The 18,742-nt window shown below is 45.8% G+C and overlaps 1 protein-coding gene across 1 annotated transcript in view; it reads right to left on the bottom strand.

The window, feature by feature from the left end:
* Positions 1-18,742, bottom strand: part of plcb1l (phospholipase C beta 1-like) — a 165,937-nt gene that overhangs the window by 84,000 nt on the left and 63,195 nt on the right. Inside the window, 1 exon segment of the mRNA XM_079583437.1 lies at positions 265-405. Within this exon segment, the coding sequence (XP_079439563.1) occupies positions 265-405 (141 nt within the window).

Here is an 18,742-nt window from a genome sequence, read left to right as displayed (position 1 = left end):
CAAGATCATCATAAATATCCTAAAACTATCGGTCTCGCTCACATGTGCAGATCATAGTGTATGATGGATAGTGTGTTTTTACAGATTAAATCTCGTGTGTAACTCTTCCTAAAGCAAAATTATATATTTTAAAATTAATTATGGAATGTGTAATTTAAAGAGAGGCACTGAACGTTTGCCAGTTTTGAGGAGATGCTGTGAGACGAGCGACGGCTGTGATCACACACGTGTGCTGGTCGTCGTGTGGTGTGTGAGCAGCGTTACCTTGGCAACCTCCTCGTGAAAGGCCACGAAGTTCAGGTATGAGATGCTGACCATGTCCATCCCGCTGACCACTGTGAGCGTCCGGTTCTCCATCTTCCCCTCCAGAGTCCCCACATCCAGCAGCTCCCGCAGCTTCGGCTCCTGAGCAACGGCAGACACGCGTCACACACGACACGACACAACACGACTCGACTCTACTCGACATGACTCGACACGACATGACATGACTCAACTCGACACGACACGAGCTTCGGCTCCTGAGCAACGGCAGACACGCGTCACACACGACACGACACAACACGACTCGACTCTACTCGACATGACTCGACACGACATGACATGACTCAACTCGACACGACACGACACGACTCGACACGAGCTTCGGCTCCTGTGCAACGGCAGACACGCGTCACACACGACACAAGATTCAAGATTCAAATAGCTTTATTGGCATGGTGAAAGAAGTCTTTACATTGCCAAAGCATTCATAACACTTAACAATATATAAAATAAAAATAAATAAATAAAAATTTCATCAAAATAAACATTGCAATAAAATCTTCTAATATTTATATCAGTGTCTCTAGGTGTATAGTTTGTAGCTCTGTCCTGCTGGAGGCTCTTTTGTCGTGACAGGACCTCACATACCGGGCAGCCAGGGTTGAGCTCGCTGGGGTTTCTCCAAGCAGGAGTGGGAGTTTGTCCAGATTTGATTTCTGATGGAAGTCTTTCTGGTGGGTTGTGAAAAGGGGATAGAAAGTGTCCCTAATGTCTGTATAATTGGGGCAGGAAGTCAAAAAGTGTAGCTCTGTTTCCACTTGATTCTCTGAGCAGTGAGGGCACAGTCGCTCTTCCCTCGGCAGCCAGCTCTGTCGGTGTCTGCCTGTCTCTACGGTCAGACTGTGTTCACTGAGTCTGTACATGCTCAGGACTTTCCTCAGTTTAGGGTCGCTCACTTTACTCAGGTATCCTGCCAATTCATATCTTCTGTTTAGGGCCAAATAGCATTCCAATTTACTCTGTTTTTCTGTTAAGTCTGTCCAATGTTTAAGGTATTTTTCTTTTTGTGTTTTAATTATTTGGTTTGGTCTGGCTGTGTTTTTATTGTCAGTTTGTGACGTCAGCTCTAACACCAATCGGCCGAGGGCGTTTCTCTCTGGCTTCAGCTCTTGGTAGGACAGGGCTTTGTAGTGGAGGGTCTGTTCATCGCTATCTTTTAAGTGGGCATGGAATTTAATGGCTCTTTTTTGAATCGTTATCATAAGGGGGTATAATCCTAATTCTGCTCTACAGGCATTATTTGGGGTTTTGCGCTGAACTCGTAGCAGGATTTTGCACAGCTCGGTCTGCAGAGTCTCTACTGGGTGTTTGTCCCATTTCGTGAACTCTTGGTCTGTGAGTGGACCCCAGACCTCACACCCGTACAGCGCGATGGGCTCGATTACGGTTTTGATCATTTTTAGCCAGATTCTGATTGGGATGTCAATTTGGATATTTCTCTTAATTGCGTAAAAAGCTCTCCGTGCCTTTTCTCTCAAGTCATTTACAGCTTTTTTAAAATTTCCGGTGTTGCTAATGTTTATGCCAAGGTAAGTGTAGTCCTGCGTGTGTTCGAGGAGCATGTTGTCCAATCTAAAATTATAATGTTGGTCTTGGCGGCTGGGTCTTTTTTGGAAAATCATTATTTTAGTCTTTTTGGGGTTAACTGCCAGGGCCCATGACTGACAGAAGTTGTGCAGGAGGTCTAGATGCTGCTGTAGACCCTCTTTAGTGGGAGACAGCAGCACCAGATCATCAGCGAACAGAAGGCACTTGACTTCAGTGTCCAGTAGAGTAAGGCCAGGAGCTGCAGACTGACCCAGAGCCCTCGCTAGCTCATTGATGTATATATTGAACAGCGTGGGACTTAAGCTGCAGCCCTGTCTCACTCCACGACTCTGAGGGAGGAATTCTGTGTGTTTATTACCAATTTTAACCGCAAATTTGTTGTTTGTGTACATGGATTTGATGATGTCATATGTTTTTCCTCCGATGCCGCACTGGATTAATTGAAGAAAAAGACCTTCATGCCAAATGGAGTCAAAAGCTTTTTTGAAGTCAACAAAGCATGAGAAAATTTTACTTTTGTTTTGGTTGACTTGCTTGTCGATTAAGGTATGGAGAGTGTATATATGGTCTGATGTGCGATATTTTGGTTGAAAGCCAATTTGACATTTGCTCAGGACATTTCTGTCTCTGAGGAAATGGGCTAGTCTGCCGTTTATGATGTTGCAGAAGAGTTTGCCTAGGTTGCTGTTTACACATATACCACGGTAGTTATTAGGGTCAAATCTGTCTCCGTTTTTATGGATTGGGGTAATAAGACCTTTGTTCCAGATGTTGGGGAATGTACCTAAACTCAGGATGACATTGAAGAGCTTGAGAATGGCTAATTTGAATTTGTGGTCTGTGTATTTGATCATTTCATTTAGGATGCCATCAACACCACAGGCTTTTTGTAATTTCAAGGTTTGTATGTTGTCTAATAGTTCGGCTAGTGTAATTGGAGAGTCTAAGGGGTTCTGGTAGTCTTTGATGGTTGATTCTAAAACCCTTAGTTTGTCATATAGGGCATTTTGTTCCTGATTTTTGTTTATATTACTGAAGAGGTTGGAGAAGTGGTTTATCCAAACATCTCCATTCTGGATGGCTAGTTCTTGATGGTAAGTTTTGTTTAGTGTGTTCCAATGTTTCCAGAAGTGGTTGGATTCTAAGGATTCTTCAATTTCCCTGAGTTGACTTTTTGTGTTTTGTTCTTTTTTCTTTCTTAAAGTATTCCTATATTGTTTAAGTTTTCCATGATAGAGATGACGGATGTTCTCATTGTCAGCATCTCTGTGTTTCTGGTTAGATAGGATTCTTAATTCTTTCCTAAGTTTTTTACAGTCGTTGTCAAACCATTTCTCAGTGGCATGTGGTCTTTTTGGTTTTCTTTTTGTGGTTTTCAAGTTGGATAATATTGCTGATACCTCAAATATTCTGTTCAGCTTGTCTACTGCTAGGTTTGTACCTTCACTATTGTGTGGGAAAGGAGTGGCAAGGAATTGATCTAATAGCGCTTGAATTTTCGGTTGTCTAATTGTACTTAGATATGTATCTTTACTGTTTTGTTTCCATCTATACATGTTTCTAAGTGAGCGGAGCTGGGTTTGTTTAGATGCTTCTTGGTTGGGCATTGCTCTGTTTAAGTAGAGGGTTATTTTACTGTGGTCTGATAGTGGGTTTAGTGGGCTGACTGTGAACGCTCTGTCGCTCTCTCACAACACGACTCGACTCGACTCTACTCGACACGACACGACTCGACACGAGCTTCGGCTCCTGTGCAACGGCAGACACGCGTCACACATGACACAACACGACTCGACTCTACTCGACATGACTCGACACGACATGACATGACTCAACTCGACACGACACGACACGACACGACACGACACGACACGACTCGACACGAGCTTCGGCTCCTGTGCAACGGCAGACACGCATCACACACGACACGACATGACATGACTCAACTCGACACGACACGACTCGACACAAGCTTCGGCTCCTGAGCAACGGCAGACACGCGTCACACATGACACAACACGGCTCGACTCTACTCGACATGACTCGACACGACATGACATGACTCAACTCAACTCAACTCAACTCGACACGACACGACACGACACGACACAACTCGACACGAGCTTCGGCTCCTGAGCAACGGCAGACACGCGTCACACACGACACAACGCGACTCGACTCGACTCTACTCGACATGACTCAACTCGACTCGACTCGACTCGACACGACACGACACGACACGACTCGACATGACATGACTCAACTCGACACGACACGACACGACTCAACACGAGCTTCGGCTCCTGAGCAACGGCAGACACGCGTCACACATGACACAACACGACTCGACTCTACTCGACATGACTCGACACGACATGACATGACTCAACTCGACACGACACGACACGACACGACTCGACACAAGCTTCGGCTCCTGAGCAACGGCAGACACGCGTCACACACGACACAACGCGACTCGACTCGACTCGACTCTACTCGACATGACTCAACTCGACTCGACTCGACTCGACTCGACTCGACTCGACTCGACACGACACGACTCGACACGACTCGACACGACACGACACGACACGACTCTACTCGACATGACACGACACGACACAACTCGACATGAGCTTCGGCTCCTGAGCAACGGCAGACACGCGTCACACACGACACAACTCTACTCGACACGACACGACTCGACACGACTCGACACGACTCTTCACCCAAACACACCACTCACTACACACACTCCACAAAATCCACACACTCTCCACCCAAACACATCACTCACTCCACACACTCTCCACCCAAACACACCACTCACTACACTCACTCCACAAAATCCACACACTCTCCACCCAAACACACCACTCACTCCACACACTCAACACACTCCACACACTCCGCTCACTCTCCACCCAAACACACCACTCACTCCACACACTCCACACACTCTCCACCCAAACACACCACTCACTCCACACACTCAACACACTCCACACACTCCGCTCACTCTCCACCCAAACACACCACTCACTCCGCTCACTCTCCACCCAAACACACCACTCACTCCACACACTCCACTCACTCGACACAATCCACTCACTCTCCACCCAAACAAACCACTCACTCCACACACTCCACACACTCTCCACCCAAACACACCACTCACTCCACACACTCAACACACTCCACACACTCCACACACTCTCCACCCAAACACACCACTCACTCCACTCACTCTCCACCCAAACACACCACTCACTCCACACACTCGACACAATCCACTCACTCTCCACCCAAACACACCACTCACTACACACACTGCACTCACTCCACACAATCCACACACTCTCCACCCAAACACACCACTCACTCCACTCACTCTCCACCCAAACACACCACTCACTCCACACACTCCACTTACTCTACACAATCCACTCACTCTCCACCCAAACACACCACTCACTACACACACTCCACCCAAACACACCACTCACTCCACACACTCCACTCACTCTCCACCCAAACAGGATTTTGCACAGCTCGGTCTGCAGAGTCTCTACTGGGTGTTTGTCCCATTTCGTGAACTCTTGGTCTGTGAGTGGACCCCAGACCTCACACCCGTACAGCGCGATGGGCTCGATTACGGTTTTGATCATTTTTAGCCAGATTCTGATTGGGATGTCAATTTGGATATTTCTCTTAATTGCGTAAAAAGCTCTCCGTGCCTTTTCTCTCAAGTCATTTACAGCTTTTTTAAAATTTCCGGTGTTGCTAATGTTTATGCCAAGGTAAGTGTAGTCCTGCGTGTGTTCGAGGAGCATGTTGTCCAATCTAAAATTATAATGTTGGTCTTGGCGGCTGGGTCTTTTTTGGAAAATCATTATTTTAGTCTTTTTGGGGTTAACTGCCAGGGCCCATGACTGACAGAAGTTGTGCAGGAGGTCTAGATGCTGCTGTAGACCCTCTTTAGTGGGAGACAGCAGCACCAGATCATCAGCGAACAGAAGGCACTTGACTTCAGTGTCCAGTAGAGTAAGGCCAGGAGCTGCAGACTGACCCAGAGCCCTCGCTAGCTCATTGATGTATATATTGAACAGCGTGGGACTTAAGCTGCAGCCCTGTCTCACTCCACGACTCTGAGGGAGGAATTCTGTGTGTTTATTACCAATTTTAACCGCAAATTTGTTGTTTGTGTACATGGATTTGATGATGTCATATGTTTTTCCTCCGATGCCGCACTGGATTAATTGAAGAAAAAGACCTTCATGCCAAATGGAGTCAAAAGCTTTTTTGAAGTCAACAAAGCATGAGAAAATTTTACTTTTGTTTTGGTTGACTTGCTTGTCGATTAAGGTATGGAGAGTGTATATATGGTCTGATGTGCGATATTTTGGTTGAAAGCCAATTTGACATTTGCTCAGGACATTTCTGTCTCTGAGGAAATGGGCTAGTCTGCCGTTTATGATGTTGCAGAAGAGTTTGCCTAGGTTGCTGTTTACACATATACCACGGTAGTTATTAGGGTCAAATCTGTCTCCGTTTTTATGGATTGGGGTAATAAGACCTTTGTTCCAGATGTTGGGGAATGTACCTAAACTCAGGATGACATTGAAGAGCTTGAGAATGGCTAATTTGAATTTGTGGTCTGTGTATTTGATCATTTCATTTAGGATGCCATCAACACCACAGGCTTTTTGTAATTTCAAGGTTTGTATGTTGTCTAATAGTTCGGCTAGTGTAATTGGAGAGTCTAAGGGGTTCTGGTAGTCTTTGATGGTTGATTCTAAAACCCTTAGTTTGTCATATAGGGCATTTTGTTCCTGATTTTTGTTTATATTACTGAAGAGGTTGGAGAAGTGGTTTATCCAAACATCTCCATTCTGGATGGCTAGTTCTTGATGGTAAGTTTTGTTTAGTGTGTTCCAATGTTTCCAGAAGTGGTTGGATTCTAAGGATTCTTCAATTTCCCTGAGTTGACTTTTTGTGTTTTGTTCTTTTTTCTTTCTTAAAGTATTCCTATATTGTTTAAGTTTTCCATGATAGAGATGACGGATGTTCTCATTGTCAGCATCTCTGTGTTTCTGGTTAGATAGGATTCTTAATTCTTTCCTAAGTTTTTTACAGTCGTTGTCAAACCATTTCTCAGTGGCATGTGGTCTTTTTGGTTTTCTTTTTGTGGTTTTCAAGTTGGATAATATTGCTGATACCTCAAATATTCTGTTCAGCTTGTCTACTGCTAGGTTTGTACCTTCACTATTGTGTGGGAAAGGAGTGGCAAGGAATTGATCTAATAGCGCTTGAATTTTCGGTTGTCTAATTGTACTTAGATATGTATCTTTACTGTTTTGTTTCCATCTATACATGTTTCTAAGTGAGCGGAGCTGGGTTTGTTTAGATGCTTCTTGGTTGGGCATTGCTCTGTTTAAGTAGAGGGTTATTTTACTGTGGTCTGATAGTGGGTTTAGTGGGCTGACTGTGAACGCTCTGTCGCTCTCTCACAACACGACTCGACTCGACTCTACTCGACACGACACGACTCGACACGAGCTTCGGCTCCTGTGCAACGGCAGACACGCGTCACACATGACACAACACGACTCGACTCTACTCGACATGACTCGACACGACATGACATGACTCAACTCGACACGACACGACACGACACGACACGACACGACACGACACGACACGACTCGACACGAGCTTCGGCTCCTGTGCAACGGCAGACACGCATCACACACGACACGACATGACATGACTCAACTCGACACGACACGACTCGACACAAGCTTCGGCTCCTGAGCAACGGCAGACACGCGTCACACATGACACAACACGGCTCGACTCTACTCGACATGACTCGACACGACATGACATGACTCAACTCAACTCAACTCAACTCGACACGACACGACACGACACGACACAACTCGACACGAGCTTCGGCTCCTGAGCAACGGCAGACACGCGTCACACACGACACAACGCGACTCGACTCGACTCTACTCGACATGACTCAACTCGACTCGACTCGACTCGACACGACACGACACGACACGACACGACTCGACATGACATGACTCAACTCGACACGACACGACACGACTCAACACGAGCTTCGGCTCCTGAGCAACGGCAGACACGCGTCACACATGACACAACACGACTCGACTCTACTCGACATGACTCGACACGACATGACATGACTCAACTCGACACGACACGACACGACACGACTCGACACAAGCTTCGGCTCCTGAGCAACGGCAGACACGCGTCACACACGACACAACGCGACTCGACTCGACTCGACTCTACTCGACATGACTCAACTCGACTCGACTCGACTCGACTCGACTCGACTCGACTCGACTCGACTCGACACGACACGACTCGACACGACTCGACACGACACGACACGACACGACTCTACTCGACATGACACGACACGACACAACTCGACATGAGCTTCGGCTCCTGAGCAACGGCAGACACGCGTCACACACGACACAACTCTACTCGACACGACACGACTCGACACGACTCGACACGACTCTTCACCCAAACACACCACTCACTACACACACTCCACAAAATCCACACACTCTCCACCCAAACACATCACTCACTCCACACACTCTCCACCCAAACACACCACTCACTACACTCACTCCACAAAATCCACACACTCTCCACCCAAACACACCACTCACTCCACACACTCAACACACTCCACACACTCCGCTCACTCTCCACCCAAACACACCACTCACTCCACACACTCCACACACTCTCCACCCAAACACACCACTCACTCCACACACTCAACACACTCCACACACTCCGCTCACTCTCCACCCAAACACACCACTCACTCCGCTCACTCTCCACCCAAACACACCACTCACTCCACACACTCCACTCACTCGACACAATCCACTCACTCTCCACCCAAACAAACCACTCACTCCACACACTCCACACACTCTCCACCCAAACACACCACTCACTCCACACACTCAACACACTCCACACACTCCACACACTCTCCACCCAAACACACCACTCACTCCACTCACTCTCCACCCAAACACACCACTCACTCCACACACTCGACACAATCCACTCACTCTCCACCCAAACACACCACTCACTACACACACTGCACTCACTCCACACAATCCACACACTCTCCACCCAAACACACCACTCACTCCACTCACTCTCCACCCAAACACACCACTCACTCCACACACTCCACTTACTCTACACAATCCACTCACTCTCCACCCAAACACACCACTCACTACACACACTCCACCCAAACACACCACTCACTCCACACACTCCACTCACTCTCCACCCAAACACACCACTCACTCCACACACTCCACTCACTCTCCACCCAAACACACCACTCACTCCACACACTCCACTCACTCTCCACCCAAACACACCACTCACTCCACACACTCCACTCACTCTACACACTCTCCACCCAAACACACCACTCACTCCACACACTCCACACACTCTCCACCCAAACACACCACTCACTCCACACACTCCACTCACTCTCCACCAAAACACACCACTCAATCCACTCACTCTCCACCCAAACACACCACTCACTCCACACACTCCACTCACTCTCCACCCAAACACACCACTCACTCCACACACTCCACAAACTCTCCACCCAAACACACCACTCACTCTCCACCAAAACACACCACTCACTCCACACACTCCACACACTCCACTCACTCTCCACCCAAACACACCACTCACTCCACACACTCCACACACTCCACTCACTCTCCACCCAAACACACCACTCACTCCACTCACTCTACACACAAACACACCACTCACTCCACACACTCCACTCACTCTCCACCCAAACACACCACTCACTCCACACACTCCACTCACTCCACACACTCCACAAACTCTCCACCCAAACACACCACTCACTCCACTCACTCTACACCCTAACACACCACTCACTCCACACACTCCACAAACTCTCCACCCAAACACACCACTCACTCCACTCACTCTCCACCCAAACACACCACTCACTCCACACACTCCACTCATTCTACACAATCCACTCACTCTCCACCCAACCACACCACTCACTACACACACTCCACCCAAACACGCCACTCACTCCACACACTCCACTCACTCTCCACCCAAACACACCACTCACTCCACACACTCCACAAACTCCACACACTCTCCACCCAAACACACCACTCACTCCACACACTCCACTCACTCTCCACCCAAACACACCACTCACTCCACACACTCCACTCACTCTCCACCCAAACACACCACTCACTCCACACACTCTCCACCCAAACACACCACTCACTCCACACACTCCACTCACTCTCCACCAAAACACACCACTCACTCCACACACTCCACTCACTCTCCACCAAAACACACCACTCACTCCACACACTCCACTCACTCCACTCACTCTCCACCCAAACACACCACTCACTCCACACACTCCACAAACTCTCCACCCAAACACACCACTCACTCCACTCACTCCACTCACTCTCCACCCAAACACACCACTCACTCCACACACTCTCCACCCAAACACACCACTCACTCCACACACTCCACTCACTCTCCACCAAAACACACCACTCACTCCACACACTCCACTCACTCTCCACCAAAACACACCACTCACTCCACACACTCTCCACCCAAACACACCACTCACTCCACTCACTCTCCACCCAAACACACCACTCACTCCACACACTCCACAAACTCTCTACCCAAACACACCACTCACTCCACTCACTCTCCACCCAAACACACCACTCACTCCACACACTCCACAAACTCTCCACCCAAACACACTACTCACTCCACTCACTCTCCACCCAAATACTCCACTCACTCCACACACTCCACAAACTCTCCACCCAAACACACCACTCACTCCACTCACTCTCCACCCAAACACACCACTCACTCCACTCACTCTCCACCCAAACACACCACTCACTCCACACACTCTCCACCCAAACACACCACTCACTCCACTCACTCTCCACCCAAACACACCACTCACTCCACACACTCCACAAACTCTCCACCCAAACACACCACTCACTCCACTCACTCTCCACCCAAACACACCACTCACTCTCCACCCAAACACACCACTCACTCCACACACTCTCCACCCAAACACACCACTCACTCCACTCACTCTCCACCCAAACACACCACTCACTCCACACACTCTTCACCCAAACACACCACTCACTCCACACACTCAACACATTCCACACACTCTCCACCCAAACACACCACTCACTCTCCACCCAAACACACCACTCACTCCACACACTCTCCACCCAAACACACCACTCACTCCACACACTCAACACACTCCACACACTCTCCACCCAAACACACCACTCACTCCACTCACTCTCCACCCAAACACACCACACACTCCACACACTCTCCACCAAACACACCACTCACTCCACTCACTCTCAACCCAAACACACCACTCACTCCACACACACCACTCACTCTCCACACAAACACACCACTCACTCCACTCACTCTCCACCCAAACACACCACTCACTCCACACACTCCACACACTCTCCACCAAACACACCACTCACTCCACTCACTCTCAACCCAAACACACCACTCACTCTCCACCCAAACACACCACTCACTCCACACACTCCACACACTCTCCACCAAACACACCACTCACTCTCCACCCAAACACACCACTCACTCCACACACTCCACTCACTCTCCACCCAAACACACCACTCACTCCACACACTCTCCACCAAACACACCACTCACTCACCAACCAAACACACTACTCACTCCACACACTCAACACACTCTCCACCCAAACACACCACTCACTCCAAACACTCCACACACTCTCCACCCAAACACACCACTCTCTCCACACACTCTCCACCAAACACACCACTCACTCCACACACTCCACTCACTCTCCACCAAAACACACCACTCACTCCAAACACTCCACACACTCTCCACCCAAACACACCACTCACTCCAAACACTCCACACACTCTCCACCCAAACACACCACTCTCTCCACACACTCTCCACCAAACACACCACTCACTCTCCAACCAAACACACCACTCACTCCACACACTCAACACACACACTCCACCCTAAAACACACCACTCAGTCCACACACACACACACACACACTCCACCCTAAAACACCACTGGAAAGAAGAGAAGCACATTATGCCGTGTGTCGTCTATGATTGCAAATTAAACGTTCAGATTGTTTTAATGAAGGATACGGCTCTCCACATGTGCTTGATGTTGTTTTATCAGAATATGGTTGAAGGAAAATACGGTTGACGGTTTACTGCACTGATTTACAGACTGGCAGAACACTATTAATATATAATTATAAGTTTGTGATGAAGGCGTGAGTTCAGTCGTCAGTGACTGCAGAAAGATCGACTGTGTGTCTCCACAAGCGAGATGAGTTGCAGATCTACAGTTATGAATGGACTGAAGTTTACACACACTTATCCTCATCAGCGCACTAACACAGGAACCAGACTCGGAAACACACATTTATCAACACAGCGCTCCATTCCGGCAGCATAAATCACAATTTCTGTTCGAGATAAAGAGACAGAAGGGTTTGTTATCAGAGTAAATATATACTTTGTTTCAAGCTTTCTGTCATTTCCAGAACAATATTTGTGTTCAGATCCGATTGCTGGTTAATCTTCACATGCACAGTTTGATGTTCTGGCGAGGTTTACTAAGCAGTTTTTGAGTTCAGATGTTTCTGTGAAATATCCCTCAGCAGATAATGATGATAATGATGATAATGATGATAATTACGCTGCTGTGCTGACTGACTTTAAAACACTCTGTATTGTATAAAGAGCTTTATAAATAAAGGTGACTTGACATGGACACGGACAATATGAGACACAAGCTCTCGGGAGACCTTAATACTAAGACAACAGCCACGAATAAATGCACAAATTTGATTATTTTTCAACTTTTTCATCTCCAAATCTATCTTTTCAAAATGTTAAGTGCCCTCAGATAATGTAATAACGCTGTGGGAGGAATCATTAAGATTCTCATGACAGTAATAATGAGCGACACTTAAACAGCTGCAAGTGTTCAGAAGAACGTTTCCCTCTGAGAGATGAAGTCTGGAATAACAACACAACACAGTGCCAACACACACACACACACACACTGACATCAGTGCCTCGTGTGTTGTAGTGTGTGTTAGAATGTGCAGAGCAGAGGCCATCAGATCTGAGGGGAATGTGAGTGTGTGAGTGTGTGTGTGTGTGTGTGTGTGTGTGTGTGCGTGCGTGCGTGCGTGTGTGTGTGTGTTTCATGTGCATTAAAGTTGCGTAAGACCAGAAAGCAAGTCTCAATGCATTAGTGCAGCTTCATCGGACACCAACAAACCAGTCTCTGTTCTTCCGCTGAGAAAACAACAACCTGCCAAAGACAGACACAGAATCACTGCTAGCAACCCGGAGGAAACTCTGGCCGGACGTGAAGATGAAGAGCTCGATGTTGGTCTGGTGCCCAGGCAATGCTCTGATGTACTTTGTGTTAGAAAGAGACCCAGAAGGAAAGGCTGGGAAAGCTGGCAGTGTGCAGGAAAAGAGTCGCAGCAGTGGATACAGATTAGCATGGTAGCTATGGTTGCATTAGCATGACATTACTGCACTATTACCATCATGCAGTTCGCAACATTTACTGCTTTTTGAGGAACAGACAAGTGTAAACAGTTCAAAGGTCTGTATTGAGAAGTTACACAAAACAGTTGCCATCTTAAATTTACACATTGATTTATTCAAGCAATATCACACAACATAACCTCAGTGGAAACACACACCGTTGTGATTTAGCCGGACTCTGAGTGGCATTCATCATCCTGACAGATCCAGCCACACATGAGTGTTCAATCCATTATATTAGCAAGTTCAAAATGTTGAGGGGTTCCTATTATTTGAAATTGTCATATTTGTTCTTTTTTTTTTAAGAACAAAGACAAAAAAATGAAATAAAAAATAAAATAAAATGCACACTTTGGCTTAAATGGTCTGTCAATCTTTTTTTATTTATCTTTTGTCATTTATATTTAATGCTAAATTTAAAACAGGGAAATTATTTTTGCTTAGTTTAAAAACCAACATAAAAAAGAATTGTGAAAAGATTGTGTATTTTGTTGTTGTTGCACATATGTCCTGACAGCTCCAGCTTCTGATCAGCGAACTCTAACTCTCAGTTCTAACCCTAACTCTGAGTGGAGCTGCACGTCTCGTCCTCACACTTCAGAAACACAAGCCCATTCCTGCGCTCATGCAGAGTTTGTAGAAGTTCCACCTGCTTTTGAACAAACATGATATATGCACAGAAGACATGTCCACGCTCTACGCTTTATAGCGGGTTAGAAATGCAAACGTGTGGAGATATCGATCACAGAGCTCATAGATCACAGTCCCAAAGGGCTTTTCACGTGAGAGAACTTCTCTCAGCTCAACTGAGACTACTACTGGTGAACTACATTACATCCATACACTTTAGAGGACATCGCACCAGAAAATTAGCCATCAGGACCAATGAAATGCTCTCTGGTTTGTTTTATTGCAAGGACATTGAGTTACCTCTCGTCACCAACTTCTGAGATCTTTGAATGAAGTATCCCCCACGGCTCAGTTTGAGCTGGATTATCAGAACAAGCCGTGAAAGCCCAAGAACAGTGAAGCCTGTCAGGAGGCGAGCGGAAGAGCGGTGTGGCCGGCGCTATTACCCAGACCTCCTCCGTCTACGGTTTCACCATCATGCGCGAGTGTAACCCGAACACGGCTTCAGGGAATCCAGCGAACAATCCCGAACAAGGTCCTACTGTAAGCGGAGGAATGTGGGCAGACGAAGGGCTAGTGACTGTGAGAACGCAGATAGCAGAGACTCTGAAACTGATTAAGTGTAATTACAGTGATTGAGTGTCTGAGAGAATGAGGTGTTCACATCAGTTCTGGACGTTCAGTTTCTCAGACAGGTTCACAGAGGTCTGCTACTAGTCAATCTGTCATGGGTGGTTGAAGCAGACAAGGAAGTAGGATCCATTTGCAGTGTTGCTTTATTACACAAACTCGAACAATACAAACGTAAACTCAGGATCAGGAACCAGGCGAGGGAACAGAACAACCAGCAACGAACATTAAGGATTGATAAACTGAACTAGACACACAGGCTTAGGCCACATTTACACATAGCCGGGTATTTAGAGAAACGAATATTTCCCCCCCTCCGTTTTCAATAATAACATCGTGCACACAACCCGCATAAATACGCCGTTGAGCGCCTTTATAACTATGCCAAACCTATGGGCGGCAGTGTAGGGAGAAGGATAAAGCCATGCAAGCCAATCAGAATCCTCAGAATCGACAAGAGAGAACCTAAAACCCCGTTTCTCCCAGTTGACACAACAACACATAACCGGCGTTTTCAGAAATCTCCACTTTGGCCGGAGTTTTTAGAAATAATCGTTTTCTGGGATAAAAACAGCGTTTTCGTGTAAATGACAGGCCAAAACGCAGAGAAATATCTGCGTTTTCCCATCGTGTAAACGGGGCCTTAAACACAAGGGCAGACAAGCTAAACAAGATAACAAGGGGGTGTGGTTAATAGGAAACACCTGGGATGACTAATGAACCTAACTGGGAACTACTAAACATGAAACAAGACAGAAACACAGACTAGACTTGTGACACAATCTTTCTGTACCAATGAATACAATATTATATTGTAAATTATTACACTTTTGTTCCATGGGCTTCATTCTTGACAATGTGAAGCTTGTGTTGAATACTCTCTCTCTCTCTCTCTCTCCATCTCTCTCTTTCCATCTCTCTCTCTCTCTCTCTCTCTCTCTCTGAGCGGAAGTTGGGCGAGTGGATGCGAGAGTGGGAGCGTGTTTTTTTTGCGTGAGTGTTGTTTTCTATCTTTTTTCTATGTTGTGTTAGTCTTATTTAATATCTCTGTTATCGTTAGTGGTGTAGCTTAAAGTGGTTTAGTTTTGTTTGGTGGCGACGACGGCCGGTGTGACTGGGAGTCATGCCGGTTCGCGGTGTTGTTGGCGTGGGGCTGGAAACGCTCACGCGCCGACATGCTTTTAAACTTTGTCCAACTATAGACTGTTCTGTTGAGGATTGCGCTTTGGCAGTCGGGGGGGGTTGTTGGTTATGATAGCGTTAAATCCGCGTCTAGGATGAACAACGGAGTTGTGATTTTTTTAGATAGCTTTGATAAAGTTGCAACAATTGTTGAGCAAGGTGTAACGATCAAGGAGATCTTGGTTCAAGCGGTGCCGCTCGTTAATCCGGCAAAAAAGATCATTTTGTCGCAAGTCCCTCCGTTCATTAGTAATGAAATGTTAGAGAGGGAGCTTTCAAGACATGGGCAGATAATGTCGCCGATTAAAACAATTGGCCTTGGCTGTAAATCTCCGCATTTGAAGCATGTTGTTTCTTTTAGAAGGCAGGTTTTTATGATTCTTAAAAACAACAATGAAGAGTTAAAATTAGTGTTCAAGTTCAAAGTGGATGATTATGATTACAACGTTTATGTAACGTCTAAGGAAAATGAAATGTTTTGGGTGTGGACTGGAGGGTCATCTTATAAGATCATGCCCAAAAAAATTCCCTGCTGAGATTAATAAGGCAGTAGAACAGGGTGAGTCAAGTAAATCCCAGAGACAAATTTTGGACAAAACAAATCATTTTAAACAGAATGTTGTAAGTGAATTGCCTGGACTCACTGTAAAGACAATTTATTGTCTATGGCCAGACTCGATCGTTTTTATTGTTTTAAATATCATTCTAATGTTGTTAAAAACTGCTTTATTAGCCCTGTTGGGTTTTCTGATCACTCACTTGTCTTGATTTGTGTCTTTTTGAAGTGTGTAAAGCCCAGTAGTGCCTATTGGCATTTTAATACAGCTTTATTAGAAGATAAAATTTTTAAAGACATTTTTGTATCTTTTTGGAAAAATCATCAAAGTATAAAAAATTATTTTGTGTCTCTACAACAATGGTGGGACTTTGGAAAAGTTCAAACAAAACAGCTGTGTCAGCAATATAATTGTAATGTCACCAAAGTGTTATTGAAGTCTGTGAAAGCTCTGGAGCCTGAAGTAGAGGAGCTCCAGGTTTTGGCTGAGGCCACAAAAGATCAACAGTATTTTGAAGCTCTTGAGGTCAAAAAGACTGTTTTAACGAATCTGCTTGGGGTATCAGCACAAGGGGCTCTTATTAGGTCCCGTTTTAAAAATGTGGTAGAAATGGATGTTCCATCACACTTTTTCTTTGGATTGGAGCGGAAAAACGGTCAAAAGAGATACATTCATGGATTAAAGTCTGATGCTGGGCATGTGTTGTCTGATCATGCTGCTATTCGTAAACATGCTGTCAGCTTTTACTGTGAACTGTATAAATGTGAACACCAAGAAGAGCCGATGTTAGCTCAGAGTTTTTATACTGGTCTGCCCCAGGTTGCACAAGAAAGTAACGTTGTGCTGGATTCAGATATTTCCCTTGGTGAACTGTATGTAGCGTTGCAGAGTATGCAGAGCAGAAAATCTCCTGGATTAGATGGTCTACCAGTAGATTTTTATAAGTTTTTTTGGTTTTTAATTGGAGAAGATCTTCTGGCAGTGCTGAAAGATAGCTTAGCCAATGGACTTCTGCCTTTAAGTTGCAGGAGGGCAGTTCTTACCCTGCTGCCAAAGAAAGGTGACCTGCAGCTTATAAAGAACTGGAGACCTGTGTCCCTGCTTTGCACTGATTATAAGATACTCTCCAAAGTGTTGGCCAACAGACTTAGTAAAGTTATGGAACAAGTTATTTTGCCTGATCAAATCTATTGCGTTCCTGGCAGGCTGATTTATGATAATATTGTTCTTATCCGAGACTTGTTCGAAATCTCTAAGCTTTTTGGTCTTAAAATGGGATTAGTTTCTATTGATCAGGAAAAAGCGTTTGACCGCGTTGAACATAAATATTTATGGGAAACAATGAGTGCGTTTGGTTTTACTTCTGATTTTATTAACAAGATCAAGACGTTGTACTGTGATGTGCAGAGTGTTTTAAAAATCAATGGTGTTTTGAGCGCTCCTTTCCAGGTCCAGCGGGGAATTAGGCAGGGCTGTGCCCTCTCTGGCATGTTGTATTCTCTGGCGTTTGAACCCTTATTACATAAACTTAGATCTGTTTTAAAAGGTGTGATTTTACCATGGTGCAATATACCCTTAAAGCTATCTGCGTATGCAGATGATTTAGTCATCATTGTTGATAACCAACAAGATATTGATATACTGACAAATGTGATAGTTCAATTTGGTATAATTTCTTCAGCCAGAGTAAACTGGAGCAAAAGTGAAGCTCTCTGTATAGAAGTGATGGAGAAAAAGTTTAATTTGCCTGTGGGGTTAAATTGGAAGACAGAGGGGGGGTTAAAATATTTAGGTGTTTTTTTGGGTGAAGAAACCTTTGTCCTTAAAAAACTGGGATAATGTTCTTGAAAAAACTAAAGGTTGTTTTGCTAGATGGAAGTGGATTTTACCAAAGATGTCTTATCGAGGTAGAGTTCTTGTCATTAACAACCTGATTTCATCCACTTTATGGCATCGTTTATCGTGTGTTGATCCTCCTCCAGACCTGCTACCAAAGATTCAGGCACTTCTTGTTGATTTCTTCTGGGATCGTCTGCATTGGACGCCTCAAAGTGTGTTGTTTT

The sequence above is a fragment of the Phoxinus phoxinus genome (genome assembly GCF_949152265.1).
Source record: "Phoxinus phoxinus genome assembly, chromosome: 16".
Lineage (NCBI taxonomy): Eukaryota > Metazoa > Chordata > Actinopteri > Cypriniformes > Leuciscidae > Phoxinus > Phoxinus phoxinus.
This window is presented reverse-complemented; position numbering and strand designations above follow the sequence as displayed.